Source organism: Nerophis lumbriciformis, linkage group LG08, assembly GCF_033978685.3.
Source record: "Nerophis lumbriciformis linkage group LG08, RoL_Nlum_v2.1, whole genome shotgun sequence".
Classification (NCBI taxonomy): Eukaryota; Metazoa; Chordata; class Actinopteri; order Syngnathiformes; family Syngnathidae; genus Nerophis; species Nerophis lumbriciformis.
Window position 1 is genome coordinate 30,638,126 of NC_084555.2, and position 13,281 is coordinate 30,651,406.

General features: G+C 38.2%; 1 protein-coding gene across 3 annotated transcripts in view; it reads left to right on the forward strand.

The window, feature by feature from the left end:
• LOC133611653 (uncharacterized) overlaps positions 1–13,281 on the forward strand; it is a 70,299-nt gene that overhangs the window by 46,008 nt on the left and 11,010 nt on the right. For 2 of the 3 annotated variants that reach the window (XM_061968647.2, XM_061968646.2), the window contains exons 3-6: positions 10,989–11,132; positions 11,259–11,302; positions 11,385–11,511; positions 12,520–12,627. In XM_061968647.2, coding sequence (XP_061824631.2) covers positions 10,989–11,132; positions 11,259–11,302; positions 11,385–11,511; positions 12,520–12,627 — 423 coding nt within the window. Of the gene's footprint in view, positions 1–7,553; positions 7,826–10,988; positions 11,133–11,258; positions 11,303–11,384; positions 11,512–12,519; positions 12,628–13,281 lie in introns of those variants that run through there. The other variant, XM_061968649.2, reaches the window with a different exon arrangement.

Here is a 13,281-nt window from a genome sequence, read left to right on the forward strand (position 1 = left end):
TAAGTACTGCATGGCTCACCAAAGACTTCTATCCAATAACCCGTATACAGTATATGACAATGATGGGTAGGTATACTACCTGGACAAAATAGCTGGAATGTGTTGCCAGAGACTTATCATAAATATACATTTTTTGAATTTTTCATTTTGCGCTGCAGATTGGTTTTCTGCGTTACACATTTTTATCAGATTAACAATGGTGGTGGATTAAGCGACAGCCCCAAAATAAAGTAAAACTCACTTTTGAAGAAGAGAGGGAACATAAACTACTGACACATAGTGGCGTTCTATAGGTATTGCTGTAATTAATAAACGAAAAAAAAAACCTGTAAAATTCACTTGTGGATGACTCTTGTGAATTTTGGTTAAAGGGAAGTTAAAATTTTAGGATTTCTGACCTGTCTTTGTCAAGGTAGAATTTCCGGTCCAATGCTTACTAGCATAGTAAGCAACATTTATATAGATACCGTATTTACTTGAATTAGCGCCGGGGCGCTAATTAATTTAAAACCTCTTCTCTCTCCGGCGCTTACCAAAGGCATGCGGTAAATTTAGGCCTGCGCTTATAAATTTGAGTGTGTTGTAAGGATACCATCATGAAAAGCACATTTAATTAAAAAAAAACAAAACTTTACTTATAAATGAAGTCCATGCGCCGCTCCTTCTTAACAAAAGCATCGATAAGTTGTTTATAGAAGTCTTCCTTATCTTTCTTCAGTTTTAAAAGTCTCTCTGTCTCGATGGAGATCTTCCTTTAAGTATTACCTTCTGCTTCGATTGAAAGTCCAGTTTAGAAAACTGTTGTCACTTCTTCTGCAGCCGAGTAGTCACAAGAATGATTCCTGGGATCACTAGCGCCCCCTACCACCATGAGGCGGGAGTCATTCATTGATTCATATTTGACACACGCAGCTATATTGATAAAACGTTTTTACTGTTCTTTTTAGCATATCCAATAGCTTGGACCTTAAATCCTACTGAATAGCTCTTTATCATCTTCCCTTTATGCGATTTTAAATTATTGAAATTAGCCTCCTCCATTTTGGAAAATGATGCCTTGAAAGGTGAAGTGTCACTCGTGACGTGACGAGTTTGACCCGGCGGTAAAACGAGGCATATGCTAATTATTCTGCGAAACGAGTTTGACCCGGTGGTAAAACGAGACATGCGCTAATTATTTTGCTAAACAAGTTTGACCCGGCAGTAATTCTAAGCATGCGCTAATTCTAAGCATGCGCTAATTATTTTGCGAAACGTGTTTGACCCGGCGGCAAAACGAGGCATGCGGATAATATATACCTGGCGGCAATTCAAGGAAATACGGTACATCATATTTAGCGTTAACATTTATGTTTAACATTTAGATTTAGATTTAACATTTACATTCAATTTCTACTTAAAATGTGAAGAAAGTGAGCTAAATAGTCAACATACATCAGCTCGAAAAGTTTTTACCATATACGAGACATTACAAGTAGACCGCATGTTGTAGAGGGTGCATAAACCCTCCACCTTTTAATCTCTAAAACTGTCAACTGAGAATGCAAGAACAGACATCTTTCCCACTGTCTTTGTGTTTAGATGGTTGTGTTTGATAAACAAGGCGGTACCAGAGTCTGAATGTCTCTACATGGCTGTCAACCAGTAAAACGAGAGCGAGGGACAAGTTAGGGCAAGGACTTTGAGGTGTGTAAGTCTATGTGCAGGATTTCCATCAGGGGATTGTAGTCACATATCATCAGTAGAGACTTCAAAAGAGCGCACATTCTACATGTCACCAGAATGACTTTTCCCCAACTTGTGAAGCTGTATATATTATAATAGCTACCTGTCAACAGTAGCATTAAAAAGTCATTGTTGTGTCACTGTTGTGACTACATTAGTTTGTATTGTCGTTCAGAAAAGTGAAATTTGACTTATTTTAGGTCAATAATGACGCATTCAGTAGATACAAATGTTAGATCAAGGAAAATAAATGACATATGTTGTGTGTAAGTGACCCCTGGTACTGTCCCCTGACCCCTGTACTTTAGTGTTGGATAAGTGTCGTGATTGGAGGACAGTTTATTCATTTGCCACAAAAAAGAACTGCTAAAGATACTGGCGAAATATGATAATAAAGATGAACAATATTACACATACACTCATCACCCATTTACTTGCACAATCTAATGGGAACAACTGTATCGAAAATGTAAATCAGTTTTGATTAATTCAAGGAATTCATTTAGTAACATTTTTAGTATTGTGGTTGTATTTTTTAAGAATATAAAACTAGCAGGTTTTTGTAATATTTTGGTCACATGGTTACAGTACACGACTTGTCGATACTAATCAATACAAGAATATGGTCATAAATTATTATTGTTGTAGTTACCATTACCTCCGCCAGTAGGTTATGCAATCGCTGGGGATGTCTGTTGGTTTGTTTAACTCAAAAAGTTATGAGTGGACATTGATGAAATCTTTAGGAAATGTCCGAAATGGGATAAGGAACAATTGATTATATTTTGGGCCTGAGCCTGATCCTTTCTACTTTGTTACCTTATGTTTATGAAGTGAGCTTCAAATTTTGTGTGCGCATGCTAGCGGTTTTGCAGAGACAAAGAAAGTGGAGACAAGAGAGTTCACTCTGTTTCTTTCATTTCGCTATAGATAGCTCAAAAACTTATGGGTGAATTTTCTTTAAACTTTCAAGGAATGTCCGTTTTGGGATAAGGGAAAAGTCATTCCATTTTACATATTTTTTACCTCGACTTGTCCAGGGTGTACCCCGCCTACTGCCCGAATACAGCTGAGAGAGACTCCAGCTCCCCCCGCGATCCCAAAAGGGACAAGCGGTAGAAAATGGATGGATGGATGGATATACTTTACCTTACGTTTAAGTTACCAGCATCTGTTTCTGCGTGTGTATACTTGTGTCCTCGCCTCCACCCTGAGATACAAAGAGAGTGGATGACGGACAAGTTGCTTCACTCCATTTATTACATGACAGTGTCAATGAAAATAAAGCTTTGTTATCTTTGTTAAAGGGGAACTGCACTTCCTTTTGGGATCATTCACAATCCCTATTTAAGAACACATATGGTCGGTCATTCTTTTTTTATGCATTCTAATTTGTAATATCCGGCAAGTACAAGGTAGCTAACAATGGAGCTAAGAGGAGTAATCTATTGCACCCATACTTACATCATGTTCATACAACGTTGATGGAGGTTTTTTTAGAGCACTTTATTGGCAGAATAGTGTGAATTCCATTTTTTGTTTTTAAACGTCTTATGATGTGCATGTCACTGCACTACATAGTTACTGTATTGTCCAAAAGCATGTGGACAGTGGCATAGTTTTTATGGTTTACCACCGACGTCAACAGATGCTTCCCACATGTACGCTGAAAAGCTGGAGTTATTTACAGTATAACTTTACAAACATAATCATATTCCCTTAAGCAGATTTTCTGTCGTACAATGTTTTCCCTTTCTAGAGGTGGGAATGTGAATAAAAGTAATTATGCAGGATCATGCCCACTGGATTAAAATCCAAGATGTAAACATCCGCCGAGGTTTTATACAGAATCACTTGCAGCCTGTTAATACTGTCACGGACAGATGGGGGCTTTTTAATAGGTCATGGTGACTAATATGGACACATATTTGCGTGTAACCACTGATAGTTACACTGTAAAAGATCCTCATTAACTGGCGGCCCCACCCATGTCTCCATGCGTGTTCAGTCTTGGTAACGAAACACTGCCAATGTGTGCTGTTTATATCCGTATACACGCCTTTAGCGGCCAATTGTATTCATTTTGTTCATTTGTAACACACTAGTTCTGCTCTTTTCTTTTGTAAACTGCTTTTTGTTTGAGTCAGGCATGGGAATGGTTGCCATTTGTTCAGATGTCACAAATGGCGTGTATCATGTAAGCACAGCAGGAAGGCAAGCACCACTTTTAATGGAGAGAACAGTCACATTATGACACACCTCACCCTTACGAGACGCTTAAAGTTGTTTACATGGAGAAATAGATCACCTGGTTTCATTTGTGCTCAATATTTCAACCTAGAAATGATCCGCCCAAAAAACAGGAACAGAGTTCACATGTGTGACCATGTGCTGTGAAGCTGCAGGCCCTCTTTTAAAACATGTTTTTAATCTCCTTTTTAGGAAGAATTAGCTCAATCCACACGCTCCCCCTTGTGTCTGAATGAAAACATTACTGCCAAAGTGCAGAGTTCAGCACAATGACTCACATTATGTTTCAATGTACTCTTGGCCAGAGTCGTGTATGAAGAGAGTATGGCCTACTCGGTTTACACTTTAGACCATCTCCTAAATGATTGGGTAAAAGGCACTTATATATATATATATATATATATATGTCTTAATAAGGTTATCCAGAAAATAGTGCTCGATACCGTAGTAGAGCGCAATATATGTATGTGTGGGAAAAAAAATCACAAGACTATTTCATCTCTACAGGCCTGTTTCATGAGGGGGGGTACCCTCAATCATCAGGAGATTTTAATGGGAGCATTCGCATACCATGGTTTATATAGGGCACAGAGTGGGTGGGTACAGGCTGGCTTAGGGGCATGGTGATTGGCTCATGTGTTGCCTAGGAGGTGTTTCCGTCTATGGCGGCATGCTGTTACAATTTCGCTGCGCTTGTTGAGGTATGACAGGTCTGGACGGTAAATAATAAACAGTTTCTCTTTCAAGCATAGGTTGCATCTTTTATTACCACTATTGTAAGGTGTGCTGGATGCAAGAATTTGCCATGTTATTGAATATTCAACATTATTGTCTTTGAGGTCCCAAATGTGTTTGCTGAGTTCTGTGGTATTTCGCAGGTTTTTGTTCCTGAAAGAAGCCTTGTGATTGTTCCATCTGGACCAGCCTTGTGATTGTTCCATCTGGACCAGATGGAACAATCACAAGGCTTCTTTCAGGAACAAAAACCTGCGAAATACCACAGAACTCAGCAAACACATTTGGGACCTCAAAGACAATAATGTTGAATATTCAATAACATGGCAAATTCTTGCATCCAGCACACCTTACAATAGTGGTAATAAAAGATGCAACCTATGCTTGAAAGAGAAACTGTTTATTATTTACCGTCCAGACCTGTCATCCCTCAACAAGCGCAGCGAAATTGTAACAGCATGCCGCCATAGACGGAAACACCTGCTAGGCAACACATGAGCCAATCACCACGCCCCTAAGCCAGCCTGTACCCACCCACTCTGTGCCCTATATAAACCATGGTATGCGAATGCTCCCATTAAAATCTCCTGATGATTGAGGGTACCCCCCCTCATGAAACAGGCCTGTAGAGATGAAATAGTCTTGTGATTTTTTTCCCCACACATACATATATATATATATATATATATATATATGTATATATGTATGTATATATATATATATGTATGTATATATATATATATATGTATGTATATATATATATAATATATATATACATGTATGTATATATATATATGTATATATATATATATATATATATGTATATATATATACACAAATCTCGTTTCCATATGAGTTGGGAAATTGTGTTAGATGTAAATATAAACGGAATACAATGATTTGCAAATCCTTTTCAACCCATATTCAATTGAATGCACTACAAAGACAAGATATTTGATGTTCAAACTCATAAACTTTATTTTTTTTGCACAAATAATAATTAACTTAGAATTTCATGGCTCCAACACGTGCCAAAGTAGTTGGGAAAGGGCATGTTCACCACTGTGTTACATGGTCTTTCCTTTTAACAACACTCAGTAAACGTTTGGGAACTGAGGAGACACATTTTTTAAGTTTCTCAGGTGGAATTCTTTCCCATTCTTGCTTGATGTACAGCTTAAGTTGTTCAACAGTCCTGGGGTCTCCGTTGTGGTATTTTAGGCTTCATAATGCGCCACACATTTTCAATGGGAGACAGGTCTGGACTACAGGCAGGCCAGTCTAGTACCCGCACTCTTTTACTATGAAGCCACGTTGATGTAACACGTGGCTTGGCATTGTCTTGCTGAAATAAGCAGGGGCGTCCATGGTAACGTTGCTTGGATGGCAACATATGTTGCTCCAAAACCTGTATGTACCTTTCAGCATTAATGGTGCCTTCACAGATGTGTAAGTTACCCGTGCCTTGGGCACTAATACACCCCTATACCATCACAGATGCTGTCTTTTGAACTTTGCGCCTATAACAATCCGGATGGTTCTTTTCCTTTTTGTTCCGGAGAACACGACGTCCACAGTTTCCAAAAACAATTTGAAATGTGAACTCGTCAGACCACAGAACTTTTATATGTATATATATATATATATATATATATATATATATATATATATATATATATATATATATATATATATATATATATATATATATATATATATATATATTAGGGGTGTGGGGAAAAATCGATTCGAATTCGAATAGCGATTCTCACAATCAATCCAACAAAACAATACACAGCAATACCATAACAATGCAATCCAATTCCAAAACCAAACCCGACCCAGCAACACTCAGAACTGCAATAAACAGAGCAATTGAGAGGAGACACAAACACGACACAGAACAAACCAAAAGTAGTGAAACAAAAATGAATATTATCAACAACAGTATCATTATTAGTTACAATTTCAACATAGCAGTGATTAAAAATCCCTCATTTACATTATCATTAGACATTTATAAAAATTAAAAAAAAAAAAGAACAATAGTGTCACAGTGGCTCGCATCTCATAAGCTTGACAACACATTGTGTCCCATATTTTCACAAAGATAAAATAACTCATATTTTGGTTCATTTAATAGTTAAAACAAATTGACATCATTGCAATCAGTTGATAAAACATTGTCCTTTACATTTATAAAAGATTTTTACAAAAATCTACTACTAAGCTTGCATGTCAGCAGACTGGGGTAGATCCTGCTGAAATCCTATGTGTTGAATGAATAGAGAATCATTTTGAATGGGTAAAAAAATCGTTTTTGAATCGAGAATCGCGTTGAATTGAAAAAAAAAATCGATTTTGAATCTAATCGTGACCCCAAAATCGATATTGAATCAAATCGTGGGACACCCAAAGATTCACAGCCCTAATATATATATATATAATGTATATATATATATATATATATATATATATATATAATGTATATGTATGTGTGTATATATATATATATATATATATATATATATATATGTATGTGTGTGCGTGTGTGCGTGTATATATGAATGTGTGTATATATATATATGTGTATATATATATATATATATATATATATATATATATACCGGTGTATATATATATATATATATATATATATATATATATAAGATAAAATTCTGCTTATGGCTCCAACTAGACAAACTCTCTCTTGTCCATCAAATCCCTGACAACAAGTCGTCAGTGTTTACATGTATGGTCGTTGTTTGATCGCTACCAACCAATCGGGTTTGCAGATGGGCAGCAAGAAGGGATGGCAGGAATTAGGCTGCACAGGATTAGCGCCTGAGCTCTGATTGTCCATTGGCTGTTTAGACCTTCTCTGCGTTGAAAGCAACTGACAAAAACAACTTTATCAAAAACAACACAGATGATCATCCCATGCTGGCGTGTGAATGTGTTCTTTATTTGGCATCCTGCACTTTTAGTCGTTCATTGCTGCTAACTTCTGTCACACTTTTGGATTCTAAACAAGCTATAAGAGAAGTCATGGTGGTGCTTTTGACTAATGACCTCAGCGCTAACTTCTACTGCTTTACCACAGTCAAGAAGAAAGGTAAGAGGAGGCAGGACACATTTAGGGTTATTTTAAATGATCAGTTTAATAGAGCAGGTGTGTGTGCTTAGCCCAATGTGGACCACTCTTAGTCTGTTTTCATCATGTAATTGATGTCATTCATTCTCCAGATTTAGTCAAGTTTTTAGAAATGGTTTTCAAAATGTGGCTTAGGGTCCACTCACAGCCCGCAGCTTGTTTTTTTTTTGGCACACGTCACTTTGTAGAAATTAAAATAAACCATAAAAAAAAAGAGGAAAAATCTTTCAGTCGGTGACGTCTCTGCGCTGCCGACTTGTCTACATGCAAGAGGATCCCCTGCTGGCCTCACTATGGACTGGTCTCTCACGTTATTAACCCTATCCACTTGGCATCCATTGCACCGGCCACCCAGGGGGGTAGGGGGGACCCCACATCTGCTGTCCCTTCCAAAGTTTCTCATTGTGCGGATTTTTTTCTTTCCCTGGTGTGGGATCTGAGTCGAGGATGTTGTTGTGGTTTGTGCAGCCCTTTGAGGCATTCGTAATTAAGGGTTATATAAATAAACTTTAAATGATTGATTGAGTTCATACTGATAACACTAAAGTACTGACATAAACTTTTGAGTCTAAATATACAAAAGTTTTTTTTTTTTTAGAAAATTACAAATATTAAAATAGCTCCTCTATTCCTTGATTTTTAATGATGTGCCTTGGACATTCCTGGTTTTGAAATGCTCTTGTATTGCTTTTACAAAACTGCTGTCAGTTCATCACATGGCCGTTGAGGCTAATTCCAGCATGGCCTTACAGTGTGTAGCCAATGTAGTACAGTAGGTGGCTAAATGTAGAGCAGCTGTCTGCATTACGTAAAAGTGTCTTAGCAGGTTGTTAGGCTAATGATCCCCCATGCGTCTCCTGGCAAGTGGCCTGGACATTGAACTAACATTTTATTTGTTTTTAAATAAAATAGAATAGAATGCTTTTTATTGTCATTAAACTAACTCCTTCTCTGGTGCAGACATGCAATCGAAAAACAGACTACTTTTTCTATTGCAAAACTTAAGAGATGAAAAATTTAAATTGTGTAATTAGATAAAGAAAAATGAATAAGGAATAACAGGTGCAGTGTTCTGACTATAAACGTGTGGAAAAAGTAAATAAGGCAATAATAAATGTAAATATTGCACAGATTAAATGGTTTTGCAGTATTAATGAGTGAATATTGGACAATGAGAGTTATGATACATGACACTATATATAGATATAGCACAGTAATCAAAGTGCTCAGTAGGCGGATCAACGGGTTTGACTGTAGTTCCGTGCATGAGAGGACTAAGAGCAGGGGTGTCAAACTCATTTTTATTGAGGGCCACATTGTAATTACAATTTACAAGCCCTTTGATGGTTGCTTGTAACAGTAAATATGTATAAATATAAATGTATAATAGTCTCGTTACACAATTTGCATAGACAAATGTTTTCGATTTTCATATTTTTAACATATTGGTAAATAATGTTGGAATTGGGGGTTAAATCGCCAAAAAATGATTCCCGGGCGTGGCCACCGCTGCTGCTCACTGCTCCCCCCACCTCCCAGGGGGTGATTAAGGGTGATGGGTCAAATGCAGAGAATAATTTCGCCACACCTAGTGTGTGTGTGTGACAATCATTGGTACTTAAACTTTAACTTGCTTTGAACCTAAGTCAAGGTGACGAGCAGATATTTAGGCATTTTTGTTAAGCAGAACATAAACTGCTTGGAACATCTTGTTGCATGATCAGATAACATTAAAGCGTAGAACACATGCAACTGCATGCAGTTTGTTTTTCTGTAAAAATAAAAAAAATCTAATATATTTAGTGCTATATTATTTCCAGGTTTTTGCAGGCCAAATAATGATGAGGTGGGCTACGTAAATGACGTGACGGCCAACAAGAAATAACACGACGGACCACATAAAATATTGTGACGGGACCACATAAAATATTGTGACGGGACCACATCAAATATTGTGACGGGACCACATAAAATGATGTGGCGCACCGCATAAAATAGTGTGTCGGACTGCATAAAATAGTGTGTCGGACAACATAAAATAGTGTGGCGAACCGCATAAAATTGTGTCAGACCCCATCAAATAATGTGTCGGACCGCTTAAAATAATGTGTCGGCCCTCATAAAATAATATGGTGGACCACATAAAATAATGTGGCGAACCGCATAAAATGACGTGACAAACCACGTCAATTGACGTCACAGGCCACCTAAAATGACGTGACAGACTGCATAAAATGAAGTGGCAGACCACATAAAATGAAGTGGCAGACTGCATAAAATTATGTTGCGATCACATTAATGACGTGGCAGACCACATAAAATTATGTGGCGGATCACATAAAATGATGTGGCAAACCACATAAAATAATGTAGCGAACCACAATAATGACGTGGTGGACCACATACCATGCATGAGGTTGCCAGATGAGTTTGACATATGTGGTTTGGAGTAATTATGACTTTCAGGAAAAAACTGTTCTGGAATCTAATCATCCTTGTTTTAATGCATCTGTAGCGCCTCCCAGAGGGTAACAGGTCCAAGAATTAATTATAATATATACTCTATTATTCTATTAAGTTGTTTTTTTTAACTGAGATGTAATATAAAAAATAAATAAATGTTGCATTCAATAACATAGAAAGCGGTGGTGATCGCAGTGTGAGCAAGTTGTTTGAAGTCAACATGTGACTGAATACCATTTCTATCTCAAAGGTTATCTTTTTCCTGGATGGCGTCCACTGTCCTTGTCACGTAATCACAGAGTCTCCTAATTAGTTCATACTCTGCTTGCACAGACATATTCATTCTCTTTTCACTGTCTAATGAGATTAGATGGAGTCCAGAAGAATGTGCAAATCCCATCATAAACTGTACATATTTTGACTTGATAATCCTTTGCGTCATTCTCAAAGCCAAAGTTTAATCCTGAACCAATGAGTAAAACAAAGATTTAATCGCAAGAATATTTTTTCCTGTTGTTGCAGTCGGCCTCTTGTTTTGTTTGTTTGGGATTAAATGTGTTTTGCAGCAACATGATTGCTGCTTTGGTGTCCGTATGGGCAGCTAATCTGCTGTTTCAGTCCCAATGCTGATCACTTCTCTTGGCTTTCTCTCTCCTTCAAGCTGCGTTAAATCTGCATGAGGATGACAAGACCTCGCCTCCGCCCCTGCTTCAGGAGAACGTGTTCATTGAAGGTAGCAGGCCCAAGTACCTGGAGGACCTTCACAGTGAGGCCTTGGAAGGCTTGAAAATGATGCGGCAGGAAGGTATGAAGCGCCGCCGACAGTTTCATAGCGTAGTGCTTTATTAGTGCCAAAATATTCATAACGGCACGGGTGAGTTATGCCAAAGAATTTCACCTAATAAACACTTAAATGTTGCTCTCCTTGTAGAAACCAACACTGGAGTAGATTTCCAAGATAATGAAAGCACAATTGTAAGTGAAAATCCACCAACTATTCAAACTTTCCAAGATTCTGAATGTTTTTCATGATTAATGTGTGTTATGCTCCTGTTAGTCGATGATGACGGTCCAGACAGACGGAGAGGGTGGGGGGTTTACGTCTGACAGCACCATTCCAGACGCGGCCTCTGTGAAGTCGTCTGTGTCTTTGAGGTCTTCCCGCTCTGGACTCACCAGGCAAGGTAACTGCAAAAAACAACAACCCAAAAACATGGTAAATCAGTTGTTAGAAACTATCATGCAAGCCGCACAATGGCTATGAACATTAATTAACATTCAATAAAGTGTAAGCCATTTTTGGGAAATCATTATTTTGGGCCGAATGTGACGTGTAGCGCTATTATCGTTAAGGCCGGAAGTGTGTGACTGGTGGGAAAAAGAGAGTTCTTGACGTTGGACGTGTATGAACAAGACGAGACTGTTGCCTCTGGAGTTCATACATGCCAAACTTGAACTACATCTTACCAGACCCTTAATTACAATAGTTTACCATTTTGAGCACTTTAATACTCACATATTTGTGATAAAAAGCGCCACTCCCCACTTGCATCTTGCACTGACAGTGCTTGCTGTGTTGATGACATACATTCAGTGTCACTAAGGTTGGCACCTTGGCTAGTTTGTCTTTGTAATTTTGTCATGCCCTCATGTTTGATGACAATAATGCGTTCTATTTTTTTTTTTTTTTAATCATAAAAACTTGAAAAAAACGTTCTACTCGTCTTCTCTGTTCTACTTGGGTAGCCCTGTTTCATCTTCATAAAACTGTGCCAACAGGTTTGTTTCGATGCGTAGAAGCATGGATAGTCCACTGCGTAAGCAGGAAGAGGGGTGGGGCTGTTGAAAATGATCATGCTTGATTAGGTATTTTACCAAGCCCACAAGTTACAACCAAAAAACAAAGCATTGTTTTAGATGGAAGAAAACTTTAATAATAGTTTTCTATGAGACATTTTGGGGCCCCTGGAAATATGTGCCCCTGGGTTTGGCTAATGGCAAGGCCTTCCCTGACTGTTACTAAAATAAACAGGACTTCATGTGCAGTAACACATTAGTCATGATAATGTAAATAGTTGGCATATGCAGATTGATTTGACTTTAATTATGTTGATGTGTGGAAAGTGAAACAAAATGATTTCTTAACTAACCTTATGCAGAGTCTTCTTTTCTTATTGTCTCTGTTTGTCCAGAGTCAACATTCAGGCCATTAAGCTCTGGGAAACCGTCGGAAAAAGGCAGGACAAGACGACGACGCAGGAAGACGACAGGCATTCCTCAGCATGTTCAACGAGAACTAGGTATGCCCCTTATGTTTCTAAGTAATAGGTTTTATTCAGTTACGTGACTTTTGAATGGGAGTAAACGATGTGGTGGGCCACCAAATAAAACATGGCTACTGTGCAGCAAACAGTGTGAGAACTATAGGAGTAGGCAAGGGGCCTAGATCTTCCCCATTAAAAGCAGATTAGGGCAAAAAAATCAAACTATGCAATGGCATCCATATACTATATAAAAAAAAAAAAAGATTTGGCGAATGAGCTCAAGGATTATCCATCGGTCACTTTCCCAGATATGTCGAACTATCTGGTGCGCCAGATGTACATCATTCTACATGACAAAACAGATGAAAACTTGGAAAAGCATGGAGGTCTACAACTTCGTTGTGTGAGGCTGGGTCAAGGAAATTGGTCTCAAGACTCTCCCGAATAAATCAATCAATCAATGTTTATTTATATAGCCCTAAATCACAAGTGTCTCAAAGGGCTGCACAAGCCACAACGACATCCTCGGTACAGCCCACATAAGGGCAAGGAAAAACTCACCCCAGTGGGACGTCGATGTGAATGACTATGAGAAACCTTGGAGAGGACCGCATATGTGGGTAACCCCCCCCCTCTAGGGAGACCGAATGCAATGGATGTCGAGTGGGTCTAACATAATATTGTGAGAGT